Genomic DNA, 19649 nt, shown 5'->3' with positions numbered 1-19649 from the left:
GATTTTCCTGCGAGAGCAGATTGAAACAGTAAAATGGAATTCTTTCATACATTTTTTTTCCGGGAACTCGATTTAAATATTATGAGAGGAGGTGTTGGATCCTCGATTCTGGGATTTTCCAACCGGTTATTCTATTTAAGGGGATGTTCTCATCCAGAACGCAATATTTCCGAGAACAATTTACGTGACTTTTACCATAAAACTGTAGAAGCTTTCATTATTTAGCCTTCATCAGTATTTTTATTAACAGCATTAGAAAAATCATTGGCTTTTAAATACAGAAAAAAATGCCATTAATACGGAACTTACCTCGTCGGTAAAAATAATCGATTTCACGTTAATAATTTCAGAACTGCTGAAATAAATTCACTAAAACCAATATTTTGTTACGCTAGGTCTATTATGTTAGTTCTGGGATTTTTCAAATAGGTATTTCGCAAGCTCTGGATTAGAGTTAAGTTTAGACTCGATTAAGTATAGATTAGATATGGATTAAGTCTAGATTAGGTCTATATTAGGTCGAGATTAAGTCTGGATTAGACAATAGAATCACAATCAGGTATGAACTTCGTCTGAGTCAGCTCTATCTTCATATTCGCGAGGTTATAGCGTCCCCATAAATTTCCATAGACTACATTTTTCAACGTTGTCACGATTGGACTGATTGTTTTAGTTTTCCTGTTACTTGCAGGCTATAATAAAGCGATTAAAACGATGCCCGATAAAAACGGTGTCCAGAACCCTTCTGCACATATTCGCCGTGTTCTTAATCATGCGTGACAAAGTTCCGACGATAAATTAATGCCAACTGTGTTTGATTTGTTACAGATTTGTGATTCACGGTTCGTGTTGTGGGAAGGTTAAAGGGGTGACGCGTGAGTTGGTCATAGTGGAGGAATCAGGGGACCATGATGCCCCCCATAATCGGGGAAACACTTCGCGTATGGTTTCTCTCGGCGTTAGTGGTACATGGTGCTGTCGCTGGTAATCCGGATGCCAAGCGTCTTTACGACGATCTTCTATCTAATTACAATAAACTAGTGCGCCCCGTAGTGAATACCTCGGACGTGCTACGTGTGTGCATCAAATTGAAGCTGTCGCAGCTCATCGATGTGGTGAGTAACATTATTCGTTCCACCGATACGGATACATTGTTCTCCATTAGCTCGTTGCATCGCAACAACCAGTTGCATGCTATTAGATCGAAACAAAATTTGATTCTTCCCGTCATCGAAATCTAGGATGTAAACGGGAGTATACAAGAAAGAAGAATTATCCTGTCACGGAAATTGTTATCACGTTGAATGCCGCATTGGTCCCTTATGGGTGACCTTAATTTTTAACAACACTTTCAAAGTAACTTGTTTCATTTATAAGAATCTTTATTTATATAAGTATTGCAAAAAGACGTTCGGCTACTTTAAGCACATAGGTCTGAGAAGCTGGACATTCAAAATAAAGTATAACAATATCGTTGTTCTACCGTAACTGTAATTTAACATTAACTAACTCATCCCATTTACTTAATTGTGCATTATAATATGTCGTACAATATTGAATGAACCAAATGTTACTAGGATTTCCGGGATGCACAGAATAATAAAGAAAATGCAATTAAATGATAATTAATAAGTAACAATGGAAATTGTATTTATAAATAAGAAATCAATCGAAATATGAAATAATTGATTTAGATCTGTACAAGTAACAACAATTTATTTTGGTCTTTTACTGAAACTCCCAAACAAGATATATTTTCTAAGATATATTTTTTATTCAAATACTCATTTAACCAATTATTACTGATCAACGTAGTTGGGGAAAACAAATTGTAGTGTAAAGGGTTAAGGTCAACATCGACAAGACTTCAATCGAATTAACGATTCCGGTTTACAACCGAGCACGTTTTCGATCTCTAGTTATGTATGCGATTAACATCACAAGTTTATTGGTTATTAATTGCTTGTAATTGACCGGGATTGTCGATTAAATTGATCGTTCTCGTATGTGGCGTGCGGCGTTTAAATTAATCTTTAATGATTAACGATTTTAAAGAGGTGTTGGAAATACATACGATTAAATCTCGCTAAATAATACCAGTCGCGTGATTCATTCAGCGCGAGGAAGTGACGATTTATGTACATCAATTTAAAACGTAACGATCGAATATCGTCTTTAGATTCTTTTTGTTCGAACGACTGCCCATAAGAAATAAGTAATATTACAGGTTAAAATAAGTAATAGCAGAACTAATCTATACTATATCTATACTATATTTACACCTCATCTGCGAATGAACACTGTGTCACGAGCTGTTTCATTTCTGACCGCAATTCTAATATTTTATGATGGTTACAACGTTCTCCGAAAGAGTAATATATAGACCAATGAATAAACAAAATTTTGTAATTAAACGAAAGTGATACTCCTGTGAATGATACTGCACGAAACAAATTACAAATAAAAATGAAGTGACATCTACAAGACATCTGTAGCTGTGCAATAAAGCTATAGTATAAATTTTGACACAAAAATGGTATGACAAGCCTTACGTTTTCGTATGATATGAAAAACGATCTTTTATTGCGGGATATTCATTTATTGGGCAGATCACTCCAATTCTCGTTTCATTTATTTTAAACAAGAAGCGACCTCGATATTTTAAAAATACTACGTTTGCAATACACTGGTGATAATGTTCTTGTTGTAAGATTTTTGTTTTAATCATTCCATAGGCAGATTTCCTTCTTATTCATTTGCCTGTTAATTCGGAGCTCGTCATGAAGAAAACTGATTGGGCGTTGAGGCGCTCCCACAGATCGGATGAAATCTCACGTAATCCGTGTTTCATCACACGTGGGATTACTGTCCTGATCGAATAGCAGAAAAACGTACGACAGTGAATAATTACGGGCGCTCGTGAAACTGTATAAAACCGCATATCGCGGCGATTGTGTAGTTTCACCCTGCAGAATCTACTTTGCGTTAGTAATTACAAGAACGTTTTGATTTATTTTCAGGAAAAACGTCAAAACTTGGATCGTCAATTGATATACTCAGATTATTTTATTTCTATTCTACTCTGTGGTAGAAGCTTAATTAATTCGCGCGTTTAAATTGTTGTATTGTTTATTTGTTTTTAAAGAACGCATAGTTCTGGCGACATCGCTGGAGATATCTGGAGAAATCCCACGTAACGATTAAAATGGAACACCCTGTACAAGTTATCGAGGTCTACGATATAATTAATTCTTTTATCGTGCCAACAATCGTAATTCTCCAAAACATTTCAGCCATTTTGCTAGTAAATTAATCTCATCCCCAAAAAATTGTATCTCTCGGCCAATTACGAAAATAATTATTCCGTTTCGAAAGGTGTACGAATACTTGTCACGCCGATTGTATAACGTCGCCGATCACTTCGCCAGCAAACAATCCGACGACTAACTCCCAAAAACGAACACGCGATAATCGTTCTCGAAAGCGTGCGATCTTTGGTGTTTCCCGAGGAATCTATTCTGCCTGGCTTCGCCGGCCTAGAGAATATTCGAATCTACATACGTATGCAGCTATTTGCGATTCCAGCGTGGATAGTGAGGCTGGTTTCCATTGCGGAGATGATCTATCATAAGCAGTGCACTTTATATGCAATCCTCACGATATACAGGCCAGGTATTCGCAACAGGAACATAGCGGGGTCGAAGTTCTGAAGGACTTCCGATTGAATTCCATCAGAGTTCATTATGGCGTATTAGGGAGCCCGTGCGGCAAGGTGATCACCATTGATCGCCGATTGTGCTAGGAAGTTTGCCCAGAGAAAACGAAATACGGCGGGGGTGTTCGATGATTTCATGAACGAGGGAGGGGGTGGGGGGACATCCGTTCAAGCGATTAGTGGAAGCACAACTTTCAATTCGAGAAACGAATCGTAAATCATTTTATTTGGAAATTTCGCAGTGACGCGCACGAGTCCGGCGTTTTGAATGATTTACGCAACGTGTTCGGCGTCGGGCGCAACGAAATTGATGGAATTAGGTATACTTTACCACAATACGAGAATCGAGACTGAAATATTGCATCGGTTCGAAAAGCGTGAAGAAATTAAAAGAATTGATGACTTCATTTAATTAGATTAATGTCGATACGTATATTCATAGAATGGCGTTTGAAAGTGTCCAATTAAATGCTATGCAACGAATAAATAAGAATACAATGTATAAAATGTAGTTGTAGAAATACGTGCGATAATATTAGTAATTGAATAATCAACGATGTCGATCGATGATTGACTTATTAATATCAATGAAGAATGTCGGAGGCGCTACATTCAACCGGTTTTTTGGATAACATAACCTCCAAATATATAAGCGATGTAGATTATACGTGCAATGAGTATATACAATCCATTATACAATATATAATAGTAATAAGGTGTAGTATGGTAGACTTAACGTTGACATAATATATGTATATTAATAAATGGAAGACATAAGGACAGTTAAGTTGAATGTACACTATTTTACTGTACTTTATGTATAGTATCCGCCAGAAGGAAGAATAGTCTCAAAGGTACCTTGAGTTTCGAATCAATTATTTATATAAAAAGCGATCTTAACAACGATATATAAAAATTATATGTTACAAATAATTAAATCATAAATAAATCGAAAAAGAAGAGGAAGATTTTTTTATTTAAGATTCATTTTGCGAAAACTGAGTTAAAAGACCCCGCATTATTTAACTTGGAGCATTTATGAAAATTTGGTTTATCATCCTCTTTTAAAGTAATATAATGCAAATACTAGCAATATAATGCAAATATTAGCAATATAATGCAAATATTAGTAAAATAATGCATAATATCATGCAAGGTATTATTAATATGGATTATGTGGATTATAATAATTCGTATTGATGTCTATCAGATTGTATTAATTGCGCGTATGTGACATTCGTATTACAAATCATATAAAATCATGGTTATATCGTAGTTACAACTATCCATAGAAATAATACAAATTGTTGATACTTCCATTACACTTCTTCATTTGGTCAAGAATGAAAGAGTGAATGCCACCGTTTGAGTTACTAATAAACGCAACCAGCCGCATATTGCGTTGATATAATCCACAGTGTGGCAACATTTTCGATGACGAAGCGGTGAAACAGCGTCGTCGTGGCAAATATTTGTTTGTTTTACTTGCGACCCCCGTGGAAACTCTACCAATTCATACACGCTAAAAGTGCTCGGCCGAGGAAAGCCCGTAGGGGTAAGAAAAGTAGGTAAAAAGAGAGAGAAAAACAAGGTGCGGCACAAGAACGGTAGAGACAGGTGTATCGCCCAGGGAAATGTAAACAAAGAACGTTTTCCGAACGTGTCAGCTGAATGAGCAATGGTTATGGCAAAAGTTCTACAACGGTAGGTCCACGAGTATCACGAATGCAACCGTGCATTCCCAGATTGTCGACTATTTGTCAGGAGAAGTTTCTGTAAGCTCCCGGTATCGTATTCTCACAGGAAGACGACACCTGCGAAAATATACGTCTATATTGACGAGGAACGTTCTCTATCGATAATAGCGGAAAACTCGGCGCGGAAATGTATCCGTTCTCTATCTGAAGAACATTGTCCGGTTGTTAAGGTTTCTGTTGATACCAAAAATATTGCGAAATTTCAGCGCATAGGAGAAAGTAACCAAATATGCGATGACATTTTATTTTTCTTGAAGGTTGTGCCCATGTTAGCAATAGTATTTCAAATCTAGGCAGCCTGTTTAACCTCTTAGGCACTGAGCACCAGCATAGTGGCTTTCGCGGATGCCGTCAGATAAATTGTTAAAGTTAAAATGCGTGTATCATATTTTTAAGAAAAATTATAATTTAATCATCAAACACTTCATTCCAATGTACTCGTGTAAAGAACAGCATTATCCGTCACACATTGCAGTGCCGTATCATTTATACGTAATTCGCGTTGAACTCTGCCGTACCGAAAAACAGCCCCGCGCAAAGTTCCGTCGTGCCTAAGAGGTTAAGGGCTTGTGCCCTAAACTTTCTTTTTTACAATTGCGATCCCTCTGGTGCGAGAGAGTGCGTCGCCGCTACGGGACACGACGTTTCCGGTCAATGGACAAAGCTGGGCCTGCGTTTCCTCCCCCCACCCTTTCTCTATCGACACCGCGTTGCCGGTCAAGCGGTTTACGGGTTCTTTTTTCGTCCTCGAAAATATCGTAACTGCGTTTTCCTTTTTGCCTTTTCTATCACGAGTAGTCAGTATTCTGCGAACGATCGAAGCGAGTAGTTGCGCCTACCTAGCTTCCCAACAATCATTTATATTTACGTTAACCTTATTTGTATTCAATAAATAGCATTTTTCATTAATTCTGTTAGAATTATTTACACAGCGTGTAAGTATTCCAACAGTTTTTCCATCGTTACTCTTATTAAGTCAATTGCAACGTATATATATTTTTATGGAGACTTAGTTACACGTTCAGAACAGTTTAGAACAGTTCACATCGTTTTCAATTGTTTCATTCATCATAATCATTAAATGATTATCAAATTTTGATGAGTGACAGAATTGAATGTATTTAGTATATACATAAATTGTGCCACATTTTTATTTTCTATCATTTTTCGATTACATCTAATCAAATATGTTCTATTTTTATTTAATTTCTTACTTACGAGCGCTGCCATATTCGAAAGGGTAGGACCTTATTATTCTTTTAAAAATAAAATTGACTGCTAAAATAGGTGCTATTGGAGTAGTTACAGAGATTGTTTTAATTATTGATATTCAATACACGTATTTCGTAATTATATTTTTATCTACGAACGATGTTAAAACATAGATTCTGCAAATCACTCGTCGTCTTACTGTAAAATATCAAAAGATTAGATATAAAAATATGATTTCACGCAGATCATTCTTTTTATCGCGTTTGCAGTGTAAATGCCTCACTGTTGCGACGCGACGATCGTTCGATCGATCTTTTTCTCCGCTGCCGTAACAAATATAATTGTGCCACTGAACCTAGCTTATAAATAAGAAATTGAATTCTCAATCGTAAGGAGCCACTTATAGAGTTGCGGGCCGCCGCCCATGGCACTTAAGTGGGAATGAACATGACCCATGAACTGGTCTGCAGGGATACTGGGACGCACTCAGCAGACTCCTCAGCGCACTCCAGACTGTTGTCTCGCATTTAGAGGTTTATGACACGTTAATTTCTACCGAGTTGTCGGAACAGCCGTAACACCAGACGCGCACGCGTTCGCTGAAACCGTGAAGCAATAAATTCACTTCAAAGACTAATGGTAATTCGACATCCGTAAATTCCGCGTGCGCGCTTCCCGCGTCCGAAATTTAGCTGGTTCCATTAATTCATATCATTAACTTTCCTCTGTTCAAACTCCGACGAGATATCTATACGCGCCGCAACGAATTACGCAAAGTACCGAGCCAAATGTAAAAAGTAATAACTCGGTTTAACAATATTATATTGCTCGCGCTGGCGCATCGAATGCTGAGAACTCCACTTGAAACTCCGAAAAAAAGGGGTCGGTTTGTGGAACTAAACACGCACTGGACGTTCACGATTGTTTGCCGAATTTAACGCGAGTGCTCCACAAAGTTGCAAATTCGATTACCTCGGAACCGAAGCATAGTTGCAAAAAATGTTTTCGTCGTGTTCCCCGTTTATTCATCTTTTGGAACATATTCTTCCGCTCGGATTCGTTGTCGCTTATTCTTGGTGTGGCCAACTGAAATTGTTAATCTATCGATTGAGTACGCCCGCATGATTATACAGTTAAGAAAATTGTTGAACGAGGTAGAGACTTAATAACTCTAAGTCACGGGTTTTGTTTCAATTATTCGCTATATTTGCGTATGCAGAAATTATATATTTCAGAAATTGTGAAAGATTTAACATACTATATTTGCTTACGAAAGAAACAATTTCTGAAGTATTAGTGAAGTATTGAAACACGTTATTCTTGTAAATATAATAGTAATAAATTATCGTCTTTGCTATTTTTTGTTTAAGTTAAACAGTGTATAAAATTACTATAAATTTTATAAAATAAATGTATAAAATTGGAGAGCAATCGATTCTGTTCAACATTTTCAAAAATTAATTCATGCTGAGTTTTTTTCAGCCAAGATTGCATCATTAATGTTCAGAGAATGTAACAAATTCATATCTTGCACACTGAAAATGACATGGTTATACGTAAATCTCTAATGGATAAAATAATGTTATATTGAAATTTTTAGAGCTTGGCATAATATTATATTTAAATGTACAATCAATAAAATAAATGTTTTACTCTCACGTTCGCATCGCTGCAACGGTTACATGCATCCTTGCACATAAATATGGATGACAGCAATAACCATAAAGTGTGTACGTCCAATATTCGTTCCGTGAAAAGCTTGATTAAAACTGATTTCCATCAATTTGATGATGCCCCTTGTTACAGTGTTACACCGGTGACGAAGCTCATCTATAATTTAGCTCGGTCGCCGCCGTCGAATTCGTAGGTGTCAAAATATTTTAATGATCCCTTTCATAGTCAGATTCAACAGTCACCATCATTAATGAAGCTCTGCTTAGCGAATATTTAGATGTAGGCGCAAGCGATGCAACCGACAGTATTTAATCGAGCCCGAGGATGATTTAATTTGATTTGCTGGACGAACCGTACGATCCACTGGGGTTACCATAGATAGTTGCCGAACAGGTGCTGGCATATTTGGTTCATTTACCATGCGGTTAATGATATCCGTGGGGGCGCCAGTTCCAATTCCCAATGGGTTCACCTTTTAATGATTTGCCTTTTAGTTAATTGAAAGTTATCAGCCTTGAGACGTACTATTAAGAGCTGAAACATTAAGGCAACTCGATGCTGCTAAATCCGTGAATGAACCTGCGACGGTGCTTAATTTGCGATTATGTAATCTGTATTTAATGTGTCGTGTTTAATAATAGATAAATAATTCGCCTGTTTTATCATTAAAGTCATGGCAGTGTTTAATTCGTTAATTCTTGTTGATTTTAATTCAAATTGAAATTCAAAGTAATACTGTAGGAATTATTCTTGCGAAGTTCACACAACATTTCGCTTCTCCTAAGAATGTAGAAGTGACCATCGTTTACGATCCAACCTACAGGGTTCGAGTTGTAAAAAGAAAAGCCAGCAATAGGAAATAGTTGTTAAGTAGAAAGTTAAAATCGTAAAGTCTACAAGACGAGGGGGCTCCAAGTTCATGCTCCCAATGAACCTCTTTACTTACCGCGACGTATCCTCAGGTCCATGATACATTAAACGTTATTGAGTACATGAGAAGCAAGACCCTAGAAGCTGCCGAGTTTACCAAAAGTTTGAAGTAATAAAGCAGTTTCCAGGGTATTGATTCACAATTAGTCGCCTGCTGAAAAATAGCGCCTGTTGGAACTTTTTAAAATATGACCACGTCCAACCGTTCTTATCGCGAATTTGTTGAACTCATGCGTTGGAAAATTTTCAAAGATTTACAGTTCATCTATCATACTACTGTGATCAAAAAGTAAGGTGAAATTGTTTATAAAATGTAAATTCTTGATTTATTCTTACAAATCAATTTCATCCCCTTTAGGGTTTTAAATGACAATTTCACCTTACTTTTTGATCACAGTAGTACATGTAGGGATTTTTGACGACAAGGATCAGCCGCAATTACTTTAACAGAATATTTAATAACAGAAAAGGGGAGAAACAAAAATAATAAAATAAAATACAGTCTTTACACACAGATTTCTCACTTTCTCACACGGATTGTCTTCGCTCTCTCAACGCTCTCACGCAACTGCGAAAACTTTTCTTCCACCCTCACGACACTCTTGCTTTCTTATAACTCACGCATACACGATCACATTCAATCACCGATTTGTACGCACGTGCATTCTCATTTCGCAGCAGAACAGTCACACGGTCCAAACACTCTTCATTCACACCTCACTCGATCCCACTATCGCATATCCCAAACGCTCTTATCTCATACCCCGCATGCATTTTATGATAGAGTCACTTTATTGACTTATTTCGAGTGGAATTGCACATTTTATCTTTTCAACCTGCATGGGAGTGTCGAATATTTCTATTACAAAAATTTGTCATATTGTTGCATTCGTGTATCGTTTATAATATTTTAATGAAAAGTATTTTGCAGGTGTCTAAATATCAATTATGAAGATATTTACGTGGTTGGTTTGTAATAATTAGCAATGTATAATGTAACGATTCATGCAAGAACATACGCGTATTCGTCGTACAACGTGTCGCTCGATATTACTGCATTCCATGTTCGTTTTCACGATACGACAGGTTTGCTAAAATTATGTTGCCAATATATTACAGTTCATTGACCTCGATAACTTTTAGAATGCCGAAATAACAAGCCACTCGACGCGAAATTATCACACTTCCACCACAATTTCTACAGAAATGGATTTACTCCTCACCGCGGTGGCAATGACTCGCGAAAGTGACGTTCCGTGGACAGGTTAGTCGGGGCTATAAAAATGTTATAACGTTAGCAATTGGTCGCTTCCCAACATAAAATGTACAATGCATTAGGACAACGCATCGTAAATCTTGCGGGAAATATTTCGAGCGAACATCATTTACTCATTTTGAAAATATTAGTTGCTGGTTTATGAATTAATTTGTTTGCAACAATTTATGCGCGTTGTCGTTAAAAAAACGTATAAATTGATGCTATTCACTTGGATATTATTCGATTCACAATTTTTTTATGAATAGTTGGCTCTGAAATTTCGGGTCCCTGTAATTCGAGAAGTTTAAACAATGTTTAAACATTGTTTAAACAATGGTGAACCTGAAAATCCATTTCTTATTCAACAATAAGTTTTTCAAACAGATACAACATTAAACGCGAATTAGTATAATGCATCGGTACATACGGCCAAAGCGGTAAAAGAATATTTTCAATCAAATAATATTCAACTTTTACCTTGGCCGGCGATATCACCAGATTTGAATATTATTGAAAATGTCTGGGGACAGTTATCCCGTAACGTCTACAAAAAATGTAGATATTTTAATTCGATTGAAGAATTAAAAGCTGCGATTGGAGAATTAAAAGCTGCGATTGAAGAATTAAAAACTGCGATTGAAGAATTAAAAGCTGCGATTGAAGAACGTTAGAACGCAATTTCGCGTAGTTATTTAAAAAAATTATATAAATCACTACCTAGGAGAATGTTAGCGGTTCTAGAAAAGAAAGGAATGTGTATACATTATTGAAATTCAATAAAACATTAAAATTAAATCAAAATCATATTTTTTCTGCGCGTGTTCTATCATTTTGTTGTATTCGTCTTTTACATAAGCAGATATAATTCCTGTGAAAAAACATAATCAGTGACTGTTTTCTCCCGTGTTAATGAAGAAGGAGTACTGTTTATACAGTTACATGTAAAACCTTTCTATGCATTATTGGTTTTGAAAAACACGAAAAATTTTGGGATGTCCTGTCATTTTGTCGCGCAGTGTAAAAGCTTTATCTCAATCATCATTTTTATGAATTATTATGGAGTATTGCTAAGCTACATTTCTCACTCATCTGCAAAAGTGAATTTTCGTCATAGCATGTTCGTGTAAACGTAATTTCATTAGAGTTTGCAAAATTTAAAACGGTTAAAAAAGGAATTGTGTTTTCAAAATTTAATTTTTCACTTCCGGTTTTGTTAATCGAATTGTTGCAATTCTGCGAAATTCTCCGGGATGGTAAGTCAATAATCATCGCGTTGGAAGAATTTGGATATATTTGTTACAATAACTCGGATTTTTACGCATTTATCGTAAAGATTCGGTAGAGCACAACAATGAATGGATCACAATTAAATTTTACATAAGATTTATATTATTTTAAGTAAATCAATATTCATTATTCAGAGTAACAGTTTCTACATTTTGTTAAAACTGTAGGTTGCAAGAAGTTATTAACATCACGTACTGTACAATGTTAAACTACGGAAATAATTCAGATAAAATAAAAGCAATAATTTAATTTTAAACTAATAAAATTAATAATTATCGATTAAAGAAAAATAGTTAGCATATTTCGATCGTCAATAATTTTATTTTTAACTTGCAATAACAAATATGAATATACTTTTTAGAAAATTTTAAAATAAATTAGACTGATTCCTAAATTTATTGATTCGCTAGAACATGTGTAATATTCCGAGATAGTCGTGCGCTGAGATAAAATAGTTAAAGGAATATCATTTTTAATTTCAGTTCTGTCGTTCCATCAAATTCCAATTTTTGAGAGAGTTTGTTTCGAGTTATTTCTTTGCGAGAGGTGTCCGATCAACTTTAGTGTGTTATTTTCTAATATATTTAAACGATTGAAAATATATTTAAACGATTGAAAATATAATTTTACAATTACAATCGTACCGGTTTTGAATTTGTGTAACGAAAACAGGCGAAACTTTCTGCTGAATGACGCCTCAGAATTTAACGACGCCAAACTGTTCGAAACAGCTTAACCTTAATGCGCCGACTAAAAGTGTAGAAACTGTCGATAATACGCTGAATCTAGCGACACTTTTAGTATGAGACTGTTGCCCGGAATATCGACAGTTGCCTTTATTAATAGTTTATTAACTTCAACTAGAATAGAATAGTTGAACCATCGATATTTCAGTTCCAGACGAGACCTATACATTTGCCGCGCTTTCGACCGAATAATGGGCCACCATTGTGTACAAGTTATTTATTGGAGGTATAATATTTGACATTATCGAAGGGTCATGTAAATATCACGCTCGAACGATCGGCCATTAAAATTTCAATCGTTGTAGCGCTTCCTGTCTACCTCATGAATCATTCGTACAACCACCGGTATTGTTAAGTTATTTGCTATTTACACAGAAATTACTCTACAAATCAAGGAGCGTCTCCAATTTATTGTGCCGCGGGATATGTTTAAGGCTGACGTGTTTTATTTTCTCATTTTTGTTACCGAAACGTGGGGCCGTGCCGTTTAAAACTTACGAAATGAGATACCATCGGTTAATTTGCATCTGAATGAAAGAAAATGCGCAACGCGATATAGGACGTTGCAATTTCGAAAGGTGCTTGAATCAACTTTTTCGGTGACATTAATTGACAAAACACGTCCGCAATCTCCAGTAATTCGTAACGCCGTAACGCTTAATAGGAATCGGTAAGGGTTGTTAGAAAATCTATAGTATGCGTATATATTGAATAACAATGTGCTTTTAGTATCAGTGTACGTAATACCTGCATGTATAGAAACGTATAAGCAATTGCCGATGTTGAAAACCATTGGCATTAATTCATGACTAGATAGATAATTATACTTAAAAAGACACCATTTTTCTAACTACGATTATTTTTAGGATTTTACGATTTTCTAACGATTAATGATTATAACTCGTTAGTTACTATAACTGATTCATAATAATTGGTCAAACTGAAATTATTATCATTATAAATAAATTATTATCAATTAGCTACATTTACTATAATAATTATAAATTAGTTATATTAATCAATGATTTATAATCAATATAGTTAAATTAATTTATATTCAATATAGTTAATAATGAATAAAATTACATTCTGCCCAACTCAAACAATTGAAATACCTCATCATTAAAATTTTAATTGCATGAGCCATTTAAATTTTTCTGTAAAAAGTCTTGAAGGAATATTTAAAAGACGCGTTTCACACTGGATTACTGCCTTAAGTAATTAAGAATAGTAAAAATGTGTCTTAATAATAATTATTGATATTTGTTTGATTTGTTCGTTTTACTTTTTCTTCCTTTCTAAAAGTCCAAAACATCGTAAAATTGACGAATAGCTATCTCAGTTTTTACTAAAATAGCAATTTAAACAGCGCATTTTTACGCACGACGAGTCCTATACTCGTCGTAGCAAAAAATATTGACACTTCTCCATGACGAGTATACTCGTCAAAAACAGCTAGCTGGTTAAACAGTGTAATCAGAGGAGACTCTTATAGAAGTTTGCATTCAACCCATACTTCACTTTTTGACGAACGAGAGGAACAAGAAAGATGGTGCGTTGTCTGTTTACTTTTCTCCGTGAGATGATTGTACGGTATCTATTTATACGACAGAAGTTGCATAGAGAACTAAAACGAATGAAGTCGCATTTTTGCTGTGTGCTCATCGCTTCGTAGTATACCGCACACGCGTTCCGTGCATCTTTTACGTGCATTTGCATTTATCTGCCCGCGGAGTTCCTCATCTTTGATTACTGACGGATATCCCTTGCCGCGCAGCAATGTATACCTCTGCTGGAATAATTTCAACCACTTTTTCCATGGTGTCCTTTTGCTTATCAAACCTTCCCTGTGAACACTCAAATGCATGTTCCCGCCTTTATTGCTGTGCGACTGCGTACGCATTCATAAAATACGAGGGCACACGTCTCCATGCGTACGATCGAACATATTTGAACTCTCACATTTAATATTGTTTTCATAATGAAGCAGCGGAACAAATAAAACATGCAAGTTTCGTACACGTATCCGAACAAAAATGTGTAACACATTCTCAGAATTATTTAATTCCTCTTTTACTGAATAATGTAAATTACATTTTCTTTTAAATAGCACCTTACCAAGCAGTCTTTAGAAAGCCATTTCGGTGTATTAAATTTAAACTCTTGCTGTTGATTTAGTTTTATATAAATACATGTAGATGTTGCAAATAATTAAATGGCAGATCGAAATGATTAGGTTTTCCTGTATCCTTTTCTCTTGTAAATGATAGGTTTTCCTGTATCCTTTTCTCTTGTAAATGATGTAAATTAAATTCTTCCTGAATACATTTTTCGAATGCGTGAAAAAAATGTTAATATTGTAGATAATTAAACAGTCAAAACGATGATCCATGCGTTAAGAAACAGGTGATGGAAACAAGTGAAACGATTGCGGTTAATATTTATTACTTCGTGGCACCTGTTGACGATAACGTTTCATCAATTTATTAAATATAATACTAAAATATTAATAGAATTCCTACATCAATTTCATACAGCCACACGTATTGGCACGCATCGCACCCGTATCAGTTTCAATCGTCCGCACTTCTCATTCAACATTGTATCATTCAATACATCGACTCTCACTTCTCTGATATTATTCGATAAATCAATTATAACTCGTATTTAATTACTCCAATTACTCTTCTGCGGAATGCTGTATATAATTTCCGAATGATTTTTTGTCGTAATTGTATTTACTCATTCATTGTTGGGGCGTCACGGCGTCGTCAGGTAATAGCGACGAATTGTGACGTTATATGTGTGGACTGTACTAAAAGTAGGACCGGAATTTAGTGGCGAAAAAACTTATATATTTAGCCTCGTACTATACATATACACCTTTCCTTTAGAGCTTTGAGGTCCTCTAATTCTGTTCTAACTCTAAGAGGTCTCTTTTCCTCGAATGTTATTCCAACTCTAAGAGGTCCGAGGTCCTCGAAATCTAATCCAACTCTGTTGATGTCTTCATAAAATTTTGAAAAAATCTGGCTGTTACGTCCTACTACACTAATCCAATATACGTTATAAAGTACAGTTCGGGACTACCTAGTCGGGTTTTATGGGGCGGGCCACGTGCTTTGGACCTCTGAAATTGGCTACGGCGTGGGCCTGTCACCCGTACTTTCGAAATCCACCTTCCAATTATTTAATTTAAAAATTAAATAATTATGTTATGTTTATCATATTGAATTGTTATGTTTTTACTATTGAATGTCTGTTTATAATGTTGAGATAAAATAAGATAAACTTATTTTATACTATCTATTTTGTGAAATACAAGTGTAATATATAATAAATACACCTAGGAAATGCACGTATGATACACCGGTAATGCATGCCTGCTTTAACATGTTAACATCTCTGTATCAATTACGGAATAAACATTAGCAGTTTTCTGCGAGATCGTTAATAGTGGTTACGAAGTTTCAACAGATGCAGCAATTAAGGGTTAATGAAGAAAATTCGTTTACAGTATATGTAAGTAATTTCATTTTAGCAAATTCTAAGGGAAAGTAAGAAATGCTAGCGCGGAATTGAAAGATTCTATAATGTTGAAAGGTGAACCCTTAATAAATGTAAGTAACTTTTTCCTTTGCCGAAATGCAATCCGCGGCTTTGTTAACGAGTTATTAACAATTAAAGTTGGCAGCGCACCGACGAGTTTTCGTGCTGCTGCGCACGCGAGCACGGACAACTCAAGACCGTCTCGGTGACAGGAGCCACGGCCACGTATCGCCTCTGAACCACGTTCGATCATCAAATAAGAATTTCATGTATTTCACAAATATTATTAATGAAAAACTTACCAATTCAGATGTAAATGTGGTAATCCAGAAGATGTAATTCACTTATGAAGAACGGCACAGATTACACTAACTGTCACTTTCGCTGCACTACTATTCAACACTGATCACGAATTATTCAACAATTAACACTTGTCCGAAGTTTCCAGCGATATTTTGTGTGGCCCTGATAATGTCCGACTAAATTTAAATTCGGTGCTCGAAATGTCTACCGTCCATGTCGAGACACCATCTCGCCCGGAATGATACTTGCCTTCTTGCAATTTCCTTGTTGTAGCACACGCATCTCCATCGAGCTGTGCATACACCAGAATTATTTTGACCTGTTCTTGCGGCGTGTACATACATTTTAAAGAACCGAGATGTTGTATCAACGAAATCTCAAACGAAACTGACCTTGACTGACCTGAAACTGACTACGAAGATGTTCACACAGCTTCGACGCTCTCCGCTTCAATTGTTTCGAAATTTATTTCGGTGCTGCCACGTGGTTGTCGTGCGGAAAAATTTTGAAACAATTGAAACGGAAAGCGTCGCGCGTCGACTGTCCAGAAACAATTGGCGGCAACCTGACGACGTTCACGTGCAAGGGTCGCCACAGCTGTGTAAACATCTTCGTAGTCAGTTTCAGATCAGTCAAGGTCAGTTTCGTTCGAGATTTCGTTGATACAACATCTCGGTTCTTTAAAATGTACACGCCGCAAGAACAGGTCAAAATAATTTGGGTGTATGCACAGCTTGATGGAGACGCGTGTGCTATAACAAGGAAATTGCAAGAAGGCGAGTATCCTTCCGGGCGAGATGGTGTTTCGACATGGACGGTAGACATTTTGAGCACCGAATTTAAATTTAGTCGGCCATTATCAGGGCCACACAAAATATCGCTGGAAACTTCGGACAAGTGTTAATTGTTGAATAATTCGTGATCAGTGTTAAATAATAGTGCAGCGAAAGTGAAAGTGAAAGTGGCAGTTAATGTAATCTGTGCCGTTCTTCATAAGTGGATTACATCTTCTGGATTACAACATTTACATCTGAATTGGTAAGTTTTTCATTAATAATATTTGTGAAATACATGAAATTCTTATTTGATGATCGAACGTGGCTGAGAGGCGATAAGTGACCGTGGCTCCTGTCACCGAGACGGTCTTGAGTTGTCCGTGCTCGCGTGCGCAGCAGCACGAAAACTCGTCGGTGCGCTGCCAACTTTAATTGTTAATAACTCGTTAACAAAGCCGCAGATTGCATTTCGGCAAAGGGAAAGGTTACTTGAAATGGCCTCAGCTACCACCCATTTCCCGGAGTGCACATAATTTTGAGACACCCTGTATATGTGTGTACATAAGTTACATGCACGAACACGACCATCTTATTGAATGGATCTTTCAGGTGGTTTAGACGGTTGCCGACAGAGTTTTCCCACAGAATCGTCGGTTTCGCCGCCTGGCGATACTAACTTCCCCTTTTCGTAGTTTCTAATGCTCGGTGAATTTGTATAACCTCCTTAAATAGCTCACTACGGTTGAGATTATTTTCGGGTATTCAAGAAACACTCGAAATACCTTAGAGTCTTGCTTAAAGTGTGCTGTCAGTTCGATGTTTAATTTTTTAGAAAATCCTATTCAGTGTTGCTGCAACCACAGTGAGTAACGATAATATTTGGTCACCATTAGAAACTCAGTAACTTTTTAAGAATCGGAACAAATGACGTAAATTTAAAAAATAATGTTAGACTGACTATCGTGTTAAAAATTTCTTTGTCTACAACCGTAGACTTAGAAACAAAATAGCGATACATAATTACATCCGAGTCGAAATATTAATATTGAAACATTTTTATAGTTAACGAAAGTTCTCAAGATAATCGCATATAGTGATTGAAAGGTCACCAGGTGTATGAGAAACGCCGATGAACAATATTACATAGATTCTATATAACGGAATATTAAAAAGAAACGCGTTTTACAATGTAAGACCGCTTTAAGAAAAATGATTTTATAGATACAGAAACTTGCCCTCGTGTCTCCAACAAAATATCGATATATCTACGTAAACGCATCTTAAACAGTGTGTTCAGGCCTTAATGTAATTACACCTGGAGGAATTTCCCGTTGAAAAGCTTTGTTGAAGGAATCTTTGTTAAAATATCGCTGTCGCCCCCACCTACCACATAACAGCAACTTCCCTAAAGAACGCGCTAAGGCGCAGGGGAAGGGTGCCTTCTCGAAACAGACTCGCTGGTTGGTTATTGTTAAAATCTTGGAAAACCAATCAGCGAGTATTAGAAATGCGTGAGAGGGGTAACAGTTTACCTCGACAGAAAACATTTTTTACAGAAACAGAGTTGGAATAACTTTCGAGGAAAACAGATAGAGATCTGTTTGGTTTCTCTCTTAGAGTTAGAACAGAATTCGAGGACCTCAGACCTTCAAAAGAAAGGTGTATATAGTACGAGGCTACATATATAAGTTTTTGACCACTAAATTCCGGAACTACTTTTAATACAGTCCACACATATAACGTCATAATTCGTCGCTATTGCTGTCGACGCCATGACGCCCCAACAAGAGCATTTTATACATTATAGAATTAAATTTTGTGACTCGTGCAACAGTAATAAGTAAATTTGAAAAATTATTTCGAAACATAGCATTATCATTTTTAGCGGCGCCTTAGAGTCGCCACTCGACCGCAAAGGGGTAAACACAGTGCGATTATTCCGTTGACAAATGCCACTGTGAAATGCACGAGCGATAATTGTCTCGTTAGAGAGTGTTGGCTCGGAATTTTGCGCATTAACCATCGTTAAGCTTTCGACTATATCGGAATTAATATGTGTTTCGCCGATGATCGCTAGCGAACGAAAACGCATTCTTCGACGTTTAACGATCGCAAGAGATTAACATTGGTCTACGTGCACGTTCTTGCTCGTCGAATCAATAAAAACTCTGTTTCTTCGTCGAAATTCGAGTTTCAAATATCGTTGCCGTTGATACGAAACTGGAGTTTGTTTGGTAAGCGATAACGTTTTACTTGTGTATCACGGTATTAAAGGATTATCCCCTACATTCTCTGTTAATTCTCTATGGAAGTTAGAGAATGGGACAAGAAGATAGCAAGACTGGAATCACTAAAACTTACTTTAATAAATAGGCAGCAATATCTGGAACTGTATACCAGATAATATGCCGCAACTTCAGCATTATAAAATAGTAATAACAA

At 36.3% G+C, this 19649-nt stretch overlaps 1 protein-coding gene across 3 annotated transcripts in view; it reads left to right on the top strand.

Moving 5' to 3' along the window:
- Positions 1–908: 908 nt before the first annotated feature.
- The window catches only part of Nachralpha4 (nicotinic acetylcholine receptor alpha4), a 306886-nt gene continuing 288145 nt past the window's right edge, over positions 909–19649 (top strand). For 2 of the 3 annotated variants that reach the window (XM_078191155.1, XM_078191156.1), the window contains exon 1: positions 912–1115. In XM_078191155.1, coding sequence (XP_078047281.1) covers positions 912–1115 — 204 coding nt within the window. Of the gene's footprint in view, positions 1116–19649 lie in introns of all 3 variants that reach the window. The other variant, XM_078191154.1, reaches the window with a different exon arrangement.

The sequence above is a fragment of the Augochlora pura genome, chromosome 9 (assembly GCF_028453695.1).
Source record: "Augochlora pura isolate Apur16 chromosome 9, APUR_v2.2.1, whole genome shotgun sequence".
Taxonomy (NCBI): Eukaryota; Metazoa; Arthropoda; class Insecta; order Hymenoptera; family Halictidae; genus Augochlora; species Augochlora pura.
This window is presented reverse-complemented; position numbering and strand designations above follow the sequence as displayed.